General features: G+C 33.1%; 2 protein-coding genes across 2 annotated transcripts in view; one reads left to right on the top strand and one right to left on the bottom strand.

The window, feature by feature from the left end:
• Positions 1–2543: 2543 nt before the first annotated feature.
• On the top strand, positions 2544–10780 carry LOC137630822 (uncharacterized). The gene is made up of 4 exons (XM_068362370.1): positions 2544–2603; positions 6986–7061; positions 7924–8025; positions 9987–10780. Exons 1-4 carry the CDS (start codon positions 2601–2603, stop codon positions 10268–10270), a joined length of 465 nt encoding a protein of 154 aa, XP_068218471.1. The 5' UTR covers positions 2544–2600; the 3' UTR covers positions 10271–10780.
• A 1053-nt stretch (positions 10781–11833) lies between these two features.
• The window catches only part of LOC137630821 (uncharacterized), a 37654-nt gene continuing 28975 nt past the window's right edge, over positions 11834–20512 (bottom strand). The window contains exons 2-4 of the mRNA XM_068362369.1: positions 13679–13778; positions 13334–13447; positions 11834–12649 (exon numbers count right to left, since the gene is read on the bottom strand). Coding sequence (XP_068218470.1) covers positions 12354–12649; positions 13334–13447; positions 13679–13778 — 510 coding nt within the window. The 3' untranslated portion in view covers positions 11834–12353. The remainder of the gene's footprint in view (positions 12650–13333; positions 13448–13678; positions 13779–20512) is intronic.

The raw sequence follows: 20512 nt of genomic DNA, 5'->3' as shown, positions 1-20512 counted from the left end.
TCACCTCCTCCCACCGCCTCCCCCTTTTCCTAGCAGCAATATGGCAGTTGTGGTTTCCGACTGTACCTCTCGAGGTACCCTTTCCCTCAAGGGTATGACTACACCCTCTCCTAAAATTTAAATGAGACATAAATATTTCGAACCTAAAACTTAAAGGAGACATAATTATACCGAACCTAAAACTCAAAGGAGACAAATATTTCGATCCTTAAATCAAAGGAGACATAAATATTTCGATCCTTCAATCAAAGGCGACAAATATTTTTATCCTAAAATTACAGGAGACATAAAAATTTCGAACCTAATAATCAGAGGAGACTAATATTTCAATCCTTAAATCAAAGGATACATAAGTATTTCAATCCTAAAATTACAGGAGACATGAACATTTTGAATCTAAAAATCAAAGGAGACCTAAACATTTCGATCCTTAAATCAAAGGAGACAGAAATATTTCGATCCTAAAATTACAGGAGACATAAATATTTCGAATCTAAAAATCAATGGAGACATAAATGTTTCGATCCTAAAATTACAGGAGACATAAATATTTTGAACCTAAAAATCAAAGGAGACAAATATTTTGATCCTAAAATTACAGGAGACATAAATATTTCGAACCTAAAAATCAAAGGAGACTTAAATATTTCGATCCTAAAATTACAGGAGACATAAATATTTCAAACCTAAAAATCAAAGGAGACATAAATATTTCCAACCTAAAGATTAATCAAAGGAGATACAAATATTTCGATCCTTAAATCAAAGGAGACATAAATATGTCTATCCTAAAATTACAGGAGACATGAACATTTTCAACCTAAAAATCAAAGGAGACATAAATATTTTGATCCTTAAATCAAAGGAGACAAATATTTTTATCCTAAAATTACAGGAGACATGGACATTTTGAACTTAAAAATCAAAGGAGTCCTAAATATTTCGATCTTTAAAGCAAAAGAGACATAAATATTTCGATCATAAAATTACAGGAGAAATAAATATTTCGATCCTTAAATCATAGGAGACATAAATATTTCGATCCTTAAATCAAAGGAGACATAAATATTTCGATCCTAAAATTACAGGAGGCATGAACATTTTCAACCTAAAAATCAAAGGAGACATAAATATTTCGATCCTTAAATCAAAGGAGACAAATATTTTTATCCTAAAATTACAGGAGACATAAAAATTTCGAACCTAATAATCAAAGGAAACATAAATATTTCGATCCTTAAATCAAAGGAGACATAAATATTTCGATCCTAAAATTACAGGAGACATTGATATTTCGAACCTAAAAATCAAAGGAGACAAATATTTCGATCCTTAAATCAAAGGAGACATAAATATTTCGATCCTAAAATTACAGGAGACATAAATATTTCGAACCTAATAATCAAAGGAGACATAAATATTTCGATCCTTAAATCAAAGGAGTCATAAGTATTTCAATCCTAAAATTACAGGAGACATAAATATTTCCAACCTAAAAATCAAAGGAGACATTAATACTTCGATCATTAAATCAAAAGAGACATAAATATTTCGAACTTAAAAATCAAAGGAAACATAAATATTTCGATCCTTGAATCAAAGGAGACATAAATATTTCGATCCTAAAATTACAGGAGACATGAACATTTTGAACTTAAAAATCAAAGGAGTCATAAATATTTCGATCTTTAAAGCAAAAGAGACATAAATATTTCGATCATAAAATTACAGGAGACAAATATTTCGATCCTTAAATCATAGGAGACATAAATATTTCGATCCTTGAATCAAAGGAGACAGATATTTCGATCCTAAAATCACAAGCGACATAAATATTTCGGTCCTAAAATCACAGGAGACATAAATATTTCGATCCTAAAATTACAGGAGACATAAATATTTCAAACTTAAAAATCAAAGGAGACATGGATATTTCGAACCCATTATTATTACCATTAATGCCCTTTGCAGAACTAAATGGAACCTAATGATAGTTTGACGTTAAAGTTTTGTGCCAAGAAATGTCAGGTAACTGAAAGATAATATCCTCTAATTCCAAATAGATCGGCTAGAATACGTGTCAAAAATCTCCAATGTTTGCTAATCAAACGACCTGATGTTTTTCCATCCGCCAAAGTACAGGGCATTAAGTCACATCAACAATAAGATAGGCCTGATATCTTGAGGATGAACTGCACTACGAGACGTAACGGTGGATATATTGTGTACCCAAATAAGCCCAGCGAATAGGATTACTGTATTCTACTGCGTAGATGTGAACAGAGTGATATCAAGCGAGGATTAAGACTGCTGCACTGTAGAGCGGAGTGCGGCAGCCTAGCACAATAATCCTTGGATTCTAAAAATAAACTCCTTTCCAGGAAGCAATCAAGCATGGTGGCTTACATCAACTCGCTCTTGTTGCTTCCTATTTTCTTATTTTAGGGATCATTTTTCCTGGAGGTAACAGCCACAGAGGGAAACTCAGATAACTTGAATCTATTTTAAGCAAATAAATCGTCGAGATGTTTTGAAGCTTTATATATAAGAAGAGCGACACAGATGGATAGCATACCGTGTTGTGTCCGTAAATCGTAACCATGGTAAGTGGGAAAGCTTATTCAATATACATTGAACTTTGGAGTTCGTTGCAGTTTGCAACACGGGATTGTGTTTTACTCAGTGCTGCAATTAGAAGGAAAATGGGACCAGTTCGAAACAGTGTTAATTAATGCAAGATTAATTTCAATGCCTGTTTTTATTAGTCTCGACTTTATTACTTAATTTGTTTAAACCTTCCCTTCAAGGAGATCAACAATGCGTCAATATTTTCAAACACGAGTAAAATTAGTAAAATTATATATATATATATATATATATATATATATATATATATATATATATATATATATATATAGACATAATCAGCTTATTTTATCATTCTTTCGCAATATGATTATTAAATTTAAACGCCAAATCTAACAAAGATGATAAGCATCACTTGCATTTAATGAGGCTTTTAATATTTTTCGATTTTTCTCGTCTTTCGGTGTTTGGAGCTAAATTCGTTACTGAGAGCAACATAGATTTCTTCAAATTTGAATTGCGCAGTTGTGACTTCATCTGGCTTTTAATCGATTTCTGAAATGAAAATGCTTGATCACATCTATAGTTCGTTCGGAAATGACAATTCTCTCTCTCTCTCTCTCTCTCTCTCTCTCTCTCTCTCTCTCTCTCTCTCTCTCTCTCTCTCTCTCTCTCTCTCTTTATATATATATATATATATATATATATATATATATATATATGTATATATATATGTTATATATATATATATATATATATATATATATATATATATATATATATATACATATATATATACATATATATATATATATATATATACATATATATACATATATATACATATATATACTGTATATATATATATATATATATATATATATATATATATATATATATATATATATATATATATATATATATATAAACATATCAGTTCTTAATCTCGTTACTTCTATCGATAAAGGGAGATTTAGAACGGAAACGCTTACGAAATGTTGCCAGGAATGCAGAGAATGCCATAAAGATTATATTTCAATGAAGCTCCACTATAAGAGTTGCCACCCTAACAAAAATATATAACCAAGGGCAAATTTTCTGAGATTAGGGAAATTTCCACAGAGCAATTTGATCGACAGATATTTGACACGTCAGAAGCATTTGTGACTGGGATAAGCTCAGAAAATTCCATTTTCAATAACCAATTCATTTCCAAATCAAATATTTCTCGTTATGTTTTGTTCACTATGTTGGGTTGTGGTGGCCGATGCGGTAACGTCCCTGACTGGTGAACATCAGAATGGGGTTCGAGTCCCGCTCAATCTCGTTAGTTCTTTTAGTCGCTGTAATCTCCCCATCCTTGTGAGCTAAGGATGGAATGTTTGGGGGAGCCTACAGGTCTATCTGCCGAGTCATAACCAGCCACAGCCTGGCCCTCCTTAGTCCTAGTTTGGATAGAGAGGGGCCTTTGGTGCTGATCATATGTATATATGGTCAGTCTCCAGGGCATCATCCTGCTTGATGGGGCACTGTCACTGTCCATTGCCTCTGCCATTCATGAGCGGCCTTTAAGCCTTTAAAGAGAAAAAGGGTGCATGAATCCGAGTAATCTTCAGCAAAATTTCGAAAACGACTTTCAAATGAATTGCAACAACTTGATTGTTTCCATTAAATTTTGTTAAATTACCATTATCACCAGCACATTCAATTGTAAAAACTTACTTACTTTACTTTGATGGTAGCTTTTCCGGTCCCATACAAGCAGGAGAACCCCACTCTCTATAGGACCTCCACTGTCGTTTTACCTTTTTCGTTCAGAGTATTTAACGTTTCGTATCGCGTATTGTTCATTTACTGTTAAATTGTCACTGTTGTATGACTGTTGAAATAAGAAAGTCTTCGGTTTCCTCTTGAAAGCCTTAATGTCTTCAATCATTCGAATGTTTCGTGGGAGCTTATTATATAGTCTCGAGTGCCACATATTTAAACTGACTCAAATCCTTATTTCATGAGAATAGAAAATGTTCAACTTCGCCTTAAATTGATATAATTTGCTAAACTAGAAAGCCATTTTCTTCCTGTCCTACCGGTTCGAATTCAGATAATTGAGGGTACACTCGGGCACATTATTCTATCTAATTTCTCTTCTTGTTTTGTTAAAGTATTTATAGTTTGTATAGGAAATATTTATTTTAATGTTGTTACTGTTCTTAAAATATTTTCTTTTTCCTTTTTTCCTTTCCTCGTGGGGCTATTTTCCCTCTTGGGGCCCCTGGGCTTATAGCATCCTGCTTTTCCAACTAGGGTTGTAGCTTAGCCATTAATAATAATAATAATCTATGAGAACTTCTAATAGAAATACAGAATCAAATAGCCCGTTGCTATCAGTATGTACAGTATCTTTACATGTTCCAAACCTTGGTCTATTGAAGGGCATTACACCTGACGATGAAGGAAATAAATAAAATAAAGTAAAATAAATTAATAAATAAACTCAAATTTCACAACCTTCTCTCAAATCTCATTTGTTTAATGCTTTGCTTAAATTCTATTAACATCTTCCACTGCCGATAACATAACATCGTAAAATTTCTTTTCCACACAGTGATTCTGAGTGCATACTACAACGAAGTTTATCTACTCATCTGAATATAGATAATATTCATAACTTTGTTATATATTTAGATAGAAAAGGGTATTTAGAATATTTTTCATGTGTTTTAATATTTATACATAGACTATACATATTTCTATATATGTATAGAAGTGTGCGCTATCCGTCAAAAATGACGGATACATACACACACACACACGACGCAGATTTGACCCTTCCAACTCTTTCCCTTGTTCTCTTCTTGAAGAGATTTCGTTTGGTGTTTTCTCAATGAGATTTTAATCTAGTGTTTACGTACACTGTTAGAAAAAAAAACCGTAATTTTTATCGGAAATTCTTCGTAGAAATATAATTCTCAACCGTACTTCAGTAAAATACAGGCGACCGTAATTTTAACTTACTTTGTTATTAACTTTTATGGCTTGGTGACCGTAATATCACTTATGTACGTCAATATAACCGTTTCGAAAACGGTAAAAATCCTGGAATAAATGTTGAGAGACTTTTATCTTTTTTTTTAATACAAATTTCTAACGGTGTAACGTGATTATATCTATTCACATAATAGATAAGAACATTATTATGTATGCTAATCTTACTCGCTTAAAATTCTATTAGATTTTTAATTAATGGGAATTTTCATTTGCTTATGGTTAATGAAACTCTTACTTGTAGTTATTAATCAAAGGCTTCAAATTTAGTGTATTATCTAAATAAGATTCATTAACCAGTCCTCAATAATATCCCCAATGGTATGGGCAAGGTTTATTGACATATCGCCCATATAAAAAAGAGAGTGTTTGGTTAAATATATATACTGTACATATGTATGTATATATACATATATATATATATATATATATATATATATATATATATATATATATATATATATATTATATATATATATATACAGTATATATATGTATATATAGATATATATACACATATATATGCTGTATATATATATATATATATATATATATATACATATATATGTATATATATGTACATATATATATGTATATATATGTATCTATATATATATATATATATATATATATATATATATACTGTTTATATATATGTACATATATATATATATATATATATATATATATATATATATATATACTGTGTATATATATGTACATATATATATGTATATATATGTATCTATATATATATATATATATATATATATATATATATATATATATATATACTGTTTATATATATGTACACACACACACATATATATATATATATATATATATATATATATATATATATATACTGTGTATATATATGTACATATATATATATATATATATATATATATATATATTTATATATATATATATATATGTATATAAGTATATATATATATATATATATATATATATATATATACTGTGTATATATATATATATATATATATATATATATATATATATATATATATATATATATATATATATATATATCAGGTCTCACTGAGATCACTCTTCTCTCGGATAGGACTGAGAGAGAGTCGTCATACCCTGGCGGGAGGGAGTTGCGGGTGTGTGCATATATACCTAAATATTTAACCATCATTTTGACGGGCCCCGTACACTAGTGTAGAATAATAATAATAATAATAATAATAATAATAATAATAATGTACTGACAAACTGAAGGAAGATTTTGAGAAGAGGAGTTTGGTAGAAGGATTTCTTCTTTTATTGGGATCATATTTTGTAAGCCATCTTTTATTAAGTGTTTATTTTTCCCTTCCAACAGAGGCTATCGCTAACAGCATTCCTTTTAGGCCTAATAGTTGTTCCTGCTCTGGTGTATGGATCGATCGATATAAAAGGTGAGTCATGTTGGCAATCTATGTTAATGAGGGTACTTTAAATGAAGGTACTATAATGATAGTAATATAGCATGCCACCATTATGTGGTATTTCAATTTATATGGAAATTAAATGTGAATTTCAATAATCTATTTTTGATGACGTAATGATTTGGGAAATTATATTTGAAAGGTTAATTTCCAATAGGAATTAATATTCTGATTAATATTCTGACAGGTTTTTAAACACACACACACACACACACACACACATATATATATATATATATATATATATATATATATATACATACCATACATATACAGAGAAGTGTACACACAAACAGACACACACACACACACACACACACATATATATATATATATATATATATATATATATGTATATATACATATATATATCTATGTATATATATACAATATATATATAATATATACATATATATAATTATACATACATATATATATATATATATATATATATAAATATATATATATATATATATATATATATATAAATTATTATCTACATCAGATATGGACATTCTAAATTAATTGGTTACAGCAAATCTTTTAAAGCCTTAATAATAATAATAATAATAATAATAATAATAATAATAATAATAATAATAATAATAATAATAATAATAATAATAATAATAATAATAATAATACCGGTTATACCTCAGTTTGAAATAATAATAAATTGACAAAAATATACCGGCTTAGTTTGAGGTACTTCCTTAAAGTAAGTCACTGTGTCGAAAGAGTTCCATCTTGCACTTAAGAATCCTAGATAAGATAAACAATAAATTCCTTTTATTCGAGATGCTCTCTCTCTCATACTTTCGTCTTTCTGCAGAGGAGGAAAATCAGGGGAAATTCTTCCTCAAGTCATACCAGACGACGACCATAACCACACTCAGCATCGTGGTGACTACTGTTCCTTACTTCTGTGCCGTCAGTAAGTGCTATATCCTATTTTTAATTAAATCAACTCCATTTCTTTGGTAGTAGGCGAGTTTTACAAATTAATGGTTTAATAAATATGTTCCTTATTTAATGCTATTTATGTTTTTTTTCTTGGTGTTTTAATGGTCATATTGGAGGTTTGAATAAATCTACGGTAATGATACTTCATTTTCCACGCCGCGATGCGGCTAAGCTAAGTTCACCTTATTCTTGCATATTTTTGTGGATAAAGTTTATAATTCTCTCTCTCTCTCTCTCTCTCTCTCTCTCTCTCTCTCTCTCTCTCTCTCTCTCTCTCTCTCTCTCTCTCTCTCTCTCTCTCTCTCCCATTATATATATATATATATATATATATATATATATATATATATATATATATATATATATATGTATATATATATACATTGCTTATATATAGTATATATATATGTATTTATAAACAAACATATATATATATATATGTGTAAACATACACTGCATATACATAGTATATATATATATATATATATATATATATATATATATATATATATATATATATATATATATATGTATATATATATACAAACATATATATATATATATATATATATATATACATATGTGTGTGTGTGTGTATATATATACATATACATATATTCATATATATATATTCATATATATATATATATATATATATATATATATATATATATATGTTTGTATATATATATATACATATATATATATATATATATATATATACATATGTGTGTGTGTGTATATATATACATATACATATATTCATATATATATATTCATATATATATATATATATATATATATATATTCTCCTTTCATTGATCGATTTATGACAGTCCTCTATTTTAGAATCTTGGTATATGAACTCGAAGTATGAAAATTCAATAGCTATGTTTAATGCATGAATAAAGAGATAATTAGAGAAATAGCTAAATAAACCTATTGATAAGTCGACTTAATTCTTTTTAAGATTTCACGGCGAATGCCAAGCCAGACTAAAGACCCATGATTTGGGATTTGAGAGATTAAATGAGAGACTTTTATTGATTACAACTAAGAAGGATCTCATAGATATAATACCAATTGAAAATGAGGGAGGAGAGAGGATGAATCATCCAACTTCAAAGTTACAGATATAATAAATTCAGCCTCAAAGAGATAAAGAAAGAACATTTTCGCTATACAAAGGCAGGAGTGACGGCGAGTCTACCTTTTCAAGTTTCCATTCCCTTGAAGAGTAGGAGACTAACATTATTATTATTCCCAGATAAGCTACAAACCTAGTTGGAAAAGCACGATGCTTTAAGACCAGGGGCTCCAACAGGGAAAACAGCCCAGTGAGGAAAAGAAATAAAGAAAAATATGATTTTTTAAGAACAGTAACATTAAAATAAATGTTTCCTATATAAACTATAAAAACTGTAACAAAACAAGAGTAATAGAAATTAGATAGAATAGAGTGCCCGAGTGTACCCTCAAGCAAGAGATCTCTAACCCAAGATAGTGGAAGACCATGATACAGAGGCTATGGTAATATCCAAGACTACAGAACAATGGTTTGATTTTGGAGTGTTCTTCTCCTAGGAAAGCTGCTTACCATAGCTAAAGAGTCTCTTCTACCCTCATCAAGAAGAAAATGGCGCTGAACAATTACATTGCAGTATCAATGCTATTAATAATGCTACTGATACTACTTCTACTGCTGATGCTGCTACTGATACTTCTTCATCATTGTTATTAACAAGAAAAGCTACTACAGAGGCTGGGGAACCAGAATGCAACAAGCCCAGTATGCCCAATATGAAAAGCAAACCGACATAAAGAATAAATCGTAAAAGAGAAACAGCGAAAAGCAAAATATATTAAGATGAAAAATAAGTTTGTCACTTCCCAAACATCTAAAACGAGACATTTTTGTTCTTTCAATTTCAGCCATTGCCGGAATAGAAGGTTGTCAAGGACGCCGCCTGAGGAGAAGGCGAAGGCTCAACCTGCAAAAGGAGGACGGCGATGACAATCCCATCCACCTGGAGAAGTCCATGGAAGAAATCCCGAAAGAGGCCTTGGGAGAAGAAGGAGTAGAGCGGCTGTTCTTCACTCTGTGGCAGAGCACTACCACAACTGTCACCATCACTTCCACGGCCACTAACACCAGTATCACCATCTCGGCATCGGCCTATTGCACCTTCGGGGGTTATAACGTTCCCCTGTGCTGAAGGGGGATTCACAATCGGCTTCTCAAGGAGGGCCTCGTGGGGAAAGTCCGGATCATATTGTTACAAATGGAATCTCTTCTGATGGGCAGGAAACAATAAGCTAAAAAAAGCAGAATTAGAGGCAGATTTTGAGTTATCTTGGCATAACAATTACCAGGGCCACTCATGTCAAAAGTCCCAGATGAATGCTAATGTTTAATTGATAGTGTAATTAAATTATATATGCAATCAGTTAACCTGTTTAGATTATCTGAAAGGTTATTTTGATACCAATTTCCCGATCTTCAAACCAATTGGGGGAAACGTCCACTTGTAGGAATATCATCCGGCGTAATGTAAGGTTCCAAAAAGATTTAGAAAGATCAGCACTTGTCTAAATGTGAAGGAATTTAGCTACATTCAACACTTGACTCATGAGTTACCTCAGAGTATCATAATATGTATATAAAAATGCGATTGAAAAGTTATGTAAAATAGTGTGTATAAATTGCGACCCTGAGCTTAATAAAATGGAGCATTTACTTTTGGTTTTATTGCAGAGGTCCAGCAAAGTTCTATGGTGAAAATGGAGACTTTACTCCAGTGTAAATTATGGCTACTTTTTTTAATAGCAAATATCCATGTATGTAACGCTTTACAGTTTAGCATGGAAAGAATCTCAAGAATTAACAGAGATGGTATTAAATGAAACACAACAACGCAAGATAACCAAAAGATGAAGCAAAATCAGTTAACGCAGCAACAAAAGAAAAGTTTTTTAATATTTCTAACAAGTTAAAACACTCCAGTGGCAATATTTGGGTCCAAACACAGAAAAAGAAAAAAAAAATCTGTCTTCATTATTCAACTCACTAAGGATGGGTTTTAGGTAAACCGAAATAAATATAAATGGAAATAGTCAAACTTCGCCATACAAATAGATATCTATATATATATATATATATATATATATATACATATATATATATATATATATATATATATCTACACACACATGTATATATATATATATATATATATATATATATCTACACACATGTATATATATATATATATATATACATATATATATATATATATATATATATATATATATATATATTATATATATATATGTATATATATATATATATATATATACATGTGTGTTATATATATATATATATATATATTCAAATAAGCCATGTATATTTTTGATACATTAATGTCTGGATTCTCTTAACGACCTCGGGATCAGAGCCCCAGGCGAAATCACACAAAGACAAGAGCTTGTGACCGGCCGGGATTCTAACCCTGGTCGGCAAGCTTGTAAAGACAGTGACTAAACCACTTGGCCAAGTGGTTTAGTCACTGTCTATACAAGCTTGCCGACCAGGCTTCGATTCCCGGCCGGTCACATATATATATGCACAGGAGTGAAATGGCACCACTAATTTCGTCCTTATTCTAAGGGCAAGAGGAATTCTTATCTATGATTCAACGTATAAAAATGAAAGAGTTGAGTTATTAGTGAAAGATTTATTAGAGTCACAGTCTATTCCTATCCACACTATTTTACCGCTATTTACACAAAAACAAATGAAAATCCGGAATAAATTAGGATCAGGAGACGAGAGTTCTGGTTCTTGGTCGAAGTCGAATCCGTTGCTCGAATTGCTTTCCTGGTTTCTTTCTCCAGCGGAAATTCTGCTTATCATTTCTGGAGCTAAATCTTGAATATAAAGAAATAAATGATTCTGGTGGAACAAAAATTAATCAACCAATATGTATGATTAAATCCTTCAATGTAAAAAAAAAAAAAAAAAAAAGTATAAGTTAACTGTAATGTATTCATGACTAGCATACTGAGTAGAGATACAAAATGGATACTGCTTAAAGCCTTGCCATTTGAATTGTAACAATTAGATCAAATCTACCTTCTAAATAGCAACTCTTGATTTTGTCTTTTAGCATCTTCTATCGTCCTTGACTTGAGCTCAAGGCCTTGCAATTTGAAATAAGTTAGAATTTTATGTCTTCAAAAGTCCCAGAAGAAGTAATAATAATAACAGGACAGCAACCGAGACGGGGACAGAATCGCCTTTTATCCACAGGTGGGTATTGTTGTGAACCCGCTGTAAGTACAACGAGCCGAGACGGACAAGGTGACGCTTGTATTGGTCGAGTATGTCGTGACGGTGACGGTGGTTGTGGAGGTCGTCCAGATGGTGAAGTAGAACTTCTCTTGGCCGGACGCCCCTTCGTCCGATTTCGGCTCCTCGACTTCGGGAAGCCCCTTGGAGTTGTCCAGGTGGGTTTCATCATCTGAGGCGATGCTGTGGTCGATGTTCAACTTGCGTCTACGGCGGAGTTTACGGCCATCGCAGCCTTCGGCGTTGGCTGAAGAGAGACAAGGAGAGGAAGTAAGGAACTGACATATTTTAGCAGGACTTCCAAATTTGGCGTTTCTATAACTTACTAAAACTGTCTTATTCAAAATTTGATTTCTTTTCATAGGTCAGAGCGAAAATTCTTAAATGAAAGAATATTTTATCTTTAAGCAATTGAATAGGGCCATTTCCCTTTGTATTCCTCAAAGGGAAGACATAAAAGACATTTCGCGTTTAGTGTTCATCGTGTAAAATGAAATGAGAATGCAGACCTAAAGCGGGATTTACACGGTCGAACGGTTCGTCGCACTTGGCTGTTGAACCTGGTTGTCAAACGGTTCGAAGAGGTGAAGTTAGCCACAAATGCATAAGGTTTGTGGACAATGAAGCCCAAAAAAAGTCAGGCGAGAATGGACTTTCTTCGAAGCGTTCGACGAACGTGTTTGACTACCAAATAACCCGTTCACACGTTCGAATATCACTTCAAAGACTTGTCTGTCGAACCACGTTCGACAAACTGTTCGACCTTGTAAACCCGCCTTTACTCACTACCTCACGGATGTGCAAATGATCTACATGTTGACGGCATCTGGCACTTGGTAATGTCCCATTCCTTTATTTGTCAGACCCACCAAATGGGTCTAGCAGATCTATGGAAAATTGAAGAACAAAAATCATACTCGTCTCAACTTACATGCTTGGATGCAGAAGTAGGGCTGCGCTGATGTTAAGATGGACAAAGACGTGAACGTGGCTGTGACGTAACTTTTGAAGAAAAGTTTCTCCTTTTGCAGTTCTGGTGGGAACCCTAATCAATGATGAAGACAGCTGAGATAAAGTATCTATATGAAGCATTAAATCATTTGCTTTAACAGCTAGACACTTTTTATTGGGAATTTTGAATTAGGCATTTAAATCTTGGAAGATATATCTTAAAGACATTTGTTTTGAGGGACAGTTTTCTTTAAGTGAGAGACAGACAGACAACCATACAGACAGAGTAAGAGATTGAATCCTTGCTCGGTCCTTATATATTTACCTTTCTTTATATCCAAAATGTCCTGAGTTTCTTCTTCACCTTCTGCCGTGATGAAGGACGCGAAGGCGACCAGTAATCCCAGCAACAGCAGTTTCCTCTCCTGCAAAGAGAAAGGAAACCAGTTTCGTTTCAGTTTCGGAAGCTGAACAGAGTCAAAGGGTACATACGAGTCCCTCTTATCTCTAATTATCTCCACCGAGCTTCCCTTTAGCAGAGGTCCTGCTTGACTTGAGGCCAACTCGACCTGCGCCAGCCACCAAAGTCCTTCATCGGCATCCACCGATCTTGCTAGATTGCTTTTTAAGTTCAGAGGTCCACACCATACCCGTTATTCCCTTCAACGTGCAATTGCAGTATGTGCATGATTCGAATCATCGCGTCCTCCAATTACTTCAATCGATCAAGAAAATCCATATGAAAATGGTGTTTTGGTGGCCTATTGGAAACGTCCTTGCCTGGAGATCGCCGGAATAGGCTACGAGTCCCGTTCAAGCTCGATAGTTTCTTGTAGTGTCTGCAACCTCACCATCCTTGTGAACTAAGGATGAGGGATTTGAGGGATCCTATAGGTCTACCTGCTGAGTCATCGTCAGCCATAGCCTGGGCCTCACTGGTCCTATCTTGGGTACAGAGAGGGGTTTGGGCGCTGATCATATGGATATATGATCAGTCTCTAGGGCATTGTCCTGCTAGATCATTGTCACTGTCCTTTACCTCGGCCATTCATGAGTGGCCTTTAAACCTTTCAACTCCTACGGTAATAACTTGTAGGAAATCTGTCACGTGATCAAGAAATGCAGCTATAGAGTTCCAAGACAAAATTCCCTTTTAATATTTTGTTTACTTTATTTCCCCTTCAAAAAAAAAAAAAAAAAAAAAAAAAAAAAAAAAACACGTTAATACAAGATTTTTTTTTTCCATTGGGAAACCGACTGTTGATAGGTAATGCAACTACATCACTTACTTAAAGGACTGCTTTTCTGGCCCTATACAACAGGTGAACCGTTCTCTATACAGGACCGTCACAGTCATTATTTTATTGCATGCATATCAAGGCATTCAACCTTTCGCACTGCATGTTGCTCGTTTATTGTTAAATCCACACTATCGAAGCACTTAGAGAACAAGAAAATCTTCAGTTTGGTAAGCCATGTTCAAAACATTTACTTGACAGAAGAGGTCAAACACAATTCCATTCAAGGAAAACAAATGAACAACTAAGAAATAAGCACGAAATAGATACAGAACGTGTTTTAAAACATTCTTATTTTCGTAATAATCTACTTTGAAATGCATCTTTTAATTTCTATTTCGTTAATTGGTAATGAACTTCTATAGCGTAAGCCTGACATCGTATCGGTGTTACGGTGGTTCATAGAATTATAGTCTTTATAAATATTGCAGTAAAGTTTTCTTTCGTTAGCCTTAAATTCCCATGGATGCCTTTCCAAAGTCACTTGTTTCCGGATTATGTTATAATTATATGTTTAGAAATAATTGCTAACAGGTTCAATTTAATATTTACAAGTGAAGATTATGAATGGCAAAAGCTTAAATAATGGAACAAGAAAATTATGTTCATATTTTCCTTATGACACTTATGAATGTTATAATGTTCAGTTTTGCTTGTTTCTTGTGGCGATTGTGAAAGCAGGAAATATATATCAATTATGAATAGAGGGTCTTATATTTCATATGGCTAAATCTGATCTCAAATTGACATCAAAGTTTCACAAAGATTTAAAGGCCACTCGTGAGTGGCAGAGGCAAGAGACGGTGACATTACCCTATCGAGCAGGAAAATGCCCTAGAGACTAACCATATATACATAGGATCAGCACCCAAGCCCCTCTCCACCCAAGCCAGGACCAAGGAGGGCCAGGCAATGGCTGCTGATGACTCAGCAGATAGACCTATAGGCTCCTCCAAACTACCCACCCTTAGCTCATAAGGATGGTGAGGTTGCAGCGACCAAAGAAGTTAACGAGTTTATCTATTTATCTATTCAATATATCCTACTATATGATACAATATATTGACATTATGAGGATATATATATGCATGCCCTGCATTTGATAAAAAGGGCTACATGTATTTATACATATACATAGATTCAAATATGAAGCCCCAGACACCTTTCAATTCGAATGTTCCATTGGGTCTGTGATCCCGAAGCAGAGTTAATTTGATATTAAATTCTAATTTTGGACTGGTATTTAAATATAAATTCACACACACATATATGTGTGTGCATATATATATATATATATATATATATATATATATATATATATATATATATATATATATATATATGTATATATATATAATATACATAGCCTATAGTCCTATATATATACACACACACACACATATATATATATATATACATATATATATATATATATACAGTATATATATATATATATATATATAAAAATTATATATATATATATATATATATATATATATATATCCTATAAGCCTATAGGCATGCATATATACAGTATATATATATATATATATATATATATATATATATATATATATATATACATATACACATATATATATATATATATATATATATATATATATATATATATATAGACATTTAAGAAATCAAAAATCAATTCGCAAAAAAGGCAACCTAATATTTTTTCCCAAAGTTCTTCAAGTTCCAAAACTTACCATTTTTGCTTCGAGAAGGACTCTCAGTGTATCAGGAACCATTGACTGCTCTCTCTATATATATACTGTATATACCGTTGGCCACGTATAGGAACATGCACAGTCGAGTGGTTGAGAGTATAAAATCATCTAGTGATATTACGTTCCATTCTTTTCCTCTAAACGCAAAATCTGCTTGCTTAGTCATACCAGTCGGGAAAACAGTGTCCTCGGCCAAACAGATCCCCGCTTTCCTCAAGCCGTCAGTTTCAGATTCTTCCCGCTCCCTGTGCAAACACCCAGATGGTTCGTTCTCTAAACTACAACTTCACATTAAATTCCGTTAGAGTTTCTACAACAGTCAATTGACGTTAAGTTATGATGAGAGGCAATCTGAAACCACCTTTGGATGCGCTGATTTCATTTGGTTCTTAAACTTTCATTTTTTATTTGGATTTTCTAATTTTTTATTAGTGTATATGAATTATTTGCGCAAATTTCAAATTCAATGTCTACAACTCTTACACCCCATTAAAAGATATTTTTTTTTTTTTATTAAATGCCGAGCATTTACCTTGTTTTTTGTTTTGTTTTTATAGGAACAATTTCTTTTCCCGTAACATCTACAGAAAAATTTGACTGTCCAAGATTCACAGGGTAAATAGGAGCCGGTAATGCACTTACTGTAGGTAGATGAGACACCAATGGAATATGGATAAGACAGGCCTAGGAAGATTGTTATAAAGGATCCATTGAAGTAAGATACATCCATATTATTTTTTTTTTTCATGCAAAACACAGGTAGTAATTACATTTATTTCCCTGGCAACGGAGAAACCCATTCTTAGATTATATGACTTCATCAGACAGGGCAACACCAGAGACTCAAGAAAGAGGTTGCCATCATGGCATTTATTCCAGCAGACGGTATGACACTAAGATTCAGTTAATTTTATTGACATTGAAACTAAAGGGAAATGAATATCCATCATAGTGTTTATTATAGCAAACAACACCACAGCACACACTCAGAAGGTATTGATCACTATCACAGTGATTATTTAGGTAAAATGCACTAGTCTGGCGTCTCAGAGTCTGATGGGCTACAAGCAAATTGCAACACACCTGGGACTCTGGGTAATTGATAGCCATCATTGTGTGTAGTATATTCCAGCAGAAATGACCACACTAAAAATCATGCTATGATCTGTATTGGAGCAGACTGTACAAAATTCAGAGGAAATTAATCTCATTCTAGAACAATGTGCACCATACTCTGAGGAAAGAAATTTCATTACTGCTGAATGTGCACTATATTCAGAGGAAAGTAATCTCATTCAAGCAGAATCTGCACCATATTCAGAGGAAATTAATCTCATTCCGGCTGAATGTACACCATACTCAGAGAATAATAATCTCATTCCAGCAGAATGTGAACCTTACTCAGAGGGATGTAATCTCGTTCCAGCAGAGTGTGCACCATATTCAGAGAAAATTAATCTCATTCCAGCAGAATGTTTGCCATAATCAGAGGAAAGTAATATCATTAGAGTAGAATGTGAACCATACTTAGAGGAAATTAATCTCATTCCAGCAAATGTGCACCATCCTCAGATTAAATTACTCTCGTTCCAGCAGACTGCACAATATTCGGAGGAAATTAATCTCATTCCAGCAGAATGTGCACCTTACTCAAAGAAAAGTAATCTCATTCCAGCAGAATATGCACCATACTCTGAGGGAAGCAATCTCATTCCAGCAGAATGTGCATCACAATCAAATGAAATTAATCTCATTTCAGCAGAATGTGCACCATACCCAGAGGATATTAATGTCATTCCTCCAGAATTCACAATATTTAAAGGAAATTGATATCATTCCAGTAAAATGTGCACCATACTCAGAGGAAGGTAATCTCATTCCAGAAGAATGTGCACCATACTAAGAGGAGATTAATCTCATTCCAACAGAATGTGCACCATGCTCAGAGGAAATTAATCTTATTCCAGTAGAATGTGCACAATACTCAGAGTAAAGTAATCTAATTCCTGTAGAATGTGACCATACTCAGAAAAAAAGTAATCTCATTCTAACAGAATGAGCACCATACTCAAAGGAAAGTAATCTCATTCCAGCAGAATGTGCACCACACTCAGAGGAAATTAATCTCATTCCCACAGAAAGAGCACCATACTCAGAGGAACTACAGACTGTAAAAAAATTCAGAGGAAATTAATCTCATTCCATCAGAATATGAAGAGTACTCAGAAGAAAGTAATTTCATTCCAGCAGAATGTGCACCACACTCAAAGGAAAGTAATCTCACACTGGCCGAATGTGCACCATACTTAGAGGAAATTAACCTCATTTCAGATGAATGTGCACCATACTCAGAGAAAAGTAATCTCATTCCAGCAGAATGTGTACCATACTCAGAGGAAAGTAATCTCATTCCAGAAGAATATGCTCCATACTCAGAGGAAAGTAATCTCATTCCAGAAAAATTTGCAAAATACTCAGAGGAAAATAATATCATTCCAGCAGAATATGCACAATACTCAGAGGAAAGTAATCTCATTCCAGAAGAATGTGTACCCTACTCAGAGGAAATCAATCTCATTCTAGCAGAATGTGCACCATACTCAGAAGAAATTAATCTCATTCCAGAAAAATCTGCACAATACTCAGAGGAAAGTAATCTCATTCCAGCAGAATATTCACAATACTCAGAGAAAATTAATCCCATTCCAGCAGAATGTGTACCCTACTCAGAAGAAATTAATCTCATTCTAGCAGAATATGCACCATACTCAGCGGAAATTAATCTCATTCCAGAAGAATGTACACCATACTCTGAGGAAAATAATCTCAATCCAGCAGAATATGCACCATACTCATAGGAAAGTAGTCTCATTCCAGTAGAATATGCACAAGACTCAGAGGAAAGTAATCTCATTCCAGCGGAATATGCACAATACTCAGAGGAAAGTAATCTCATTCCAGCAGGATATGCACCAAAGTCAGAGGAAAGTAATCTCATTCCAGCAGAATGTGCACCATACTCGGAGGAAAGTAATCTCATTCCAGCAGAATGTGCACCATACTCAGAGGAAAGTAATCTCATTCCAGCAGAATATGAAAAATACTCAGAGGAAAGTAATCTCATTCCAGAAGAATGTGCACCATAGTCAGAGGAAAGTAATCTTATTGCAGCAGAATATACACAATACTCAGAGGAAAGAAAATTCATTCCAGCAGAATATGCACAATACTCAGATAAAAGTAATCTCATTCCAGAAGAATGTGCACCATCCTCAGAGGAAAGTAATCTCATGCCAGCAGAATATGCACAATACTCAGAGGAAAGTAATTTCATTCCAGCAGAATATGCACAATACTCAGATAAAAGTAATCTCATTCCAGAAGAATGTGCACCATCCTCAGAGGAAAGTAATCTCATGCCAGCAGAATATGCACAATACTCAGGGGAAAGAAAATTCATTCCAGCAGAATATGCACAATACTCAGATAAAAGTAATCTCATTCCAGAAGAATGTGCATCATACTCAGAGGAAAGTAATCTCATGCCAGCAGAATATGCACAATACTCAGAGGAAAGTAATTTCATTCCAGCAGAATATGCACAATACTCAGATAAAAGTAATCTCATTCCAGAAGAATGTGCACCATCCTCAGAGGAAAGTAATCTCATTCCAGCAGAATATGTACCATACTAAGAGGAAAGTAATCTCATTCCAGAAGAATATGCTACATACTCAGAGGAAAGTAATCTCATTCCAGAAAAATTTGCACAATACTTAAAGGAAAGTAATCTCATTCCAGAAAAATGTGTACCCTACTCAGAGGTAATTAATCTCATTCTAGCAGAATATGCACCATACTCAGAGGAAATTAATCTCATTCCAGAAAAATGAGCACAATACTCAGAGGAAAGTAATCTCATTCCAGCAGAATAATCACAATACTCAGAGGAAACTAATCCCATTCCAGTAGAATGTGTACCCTAGTCAGAGGAAAGTAATCTCATTCCAGCAGAATGTGCACCATACTCAAAGGAAAGTAATCTCATTCCAGCAGAATATACGCCATACTCAGAGGAAAGTAATCTCATTCCAGCAGAATGTGCACCATACTTAGAGGAAA

Source organism: Palaemon carinicauda, chromosome 39, assembly GCF_036898095.1.
Source record: "Palaemon carinicauda isolate YSFRI2023 chromosome 39, ASM3689809v2, whole genome shotgun sequence".
Classification (NCBI taxonomy): Eukaryota; Metazoa; Arthropoda; class Malacostraca; order Decapoda; family Palaemonidae; genus Palaemon; species Palaemon carinicauda.
Note: the sequence above shows the minus strand (reverse complement) of the source record. Positions and strands in the feature narration are given on the sequence as shown.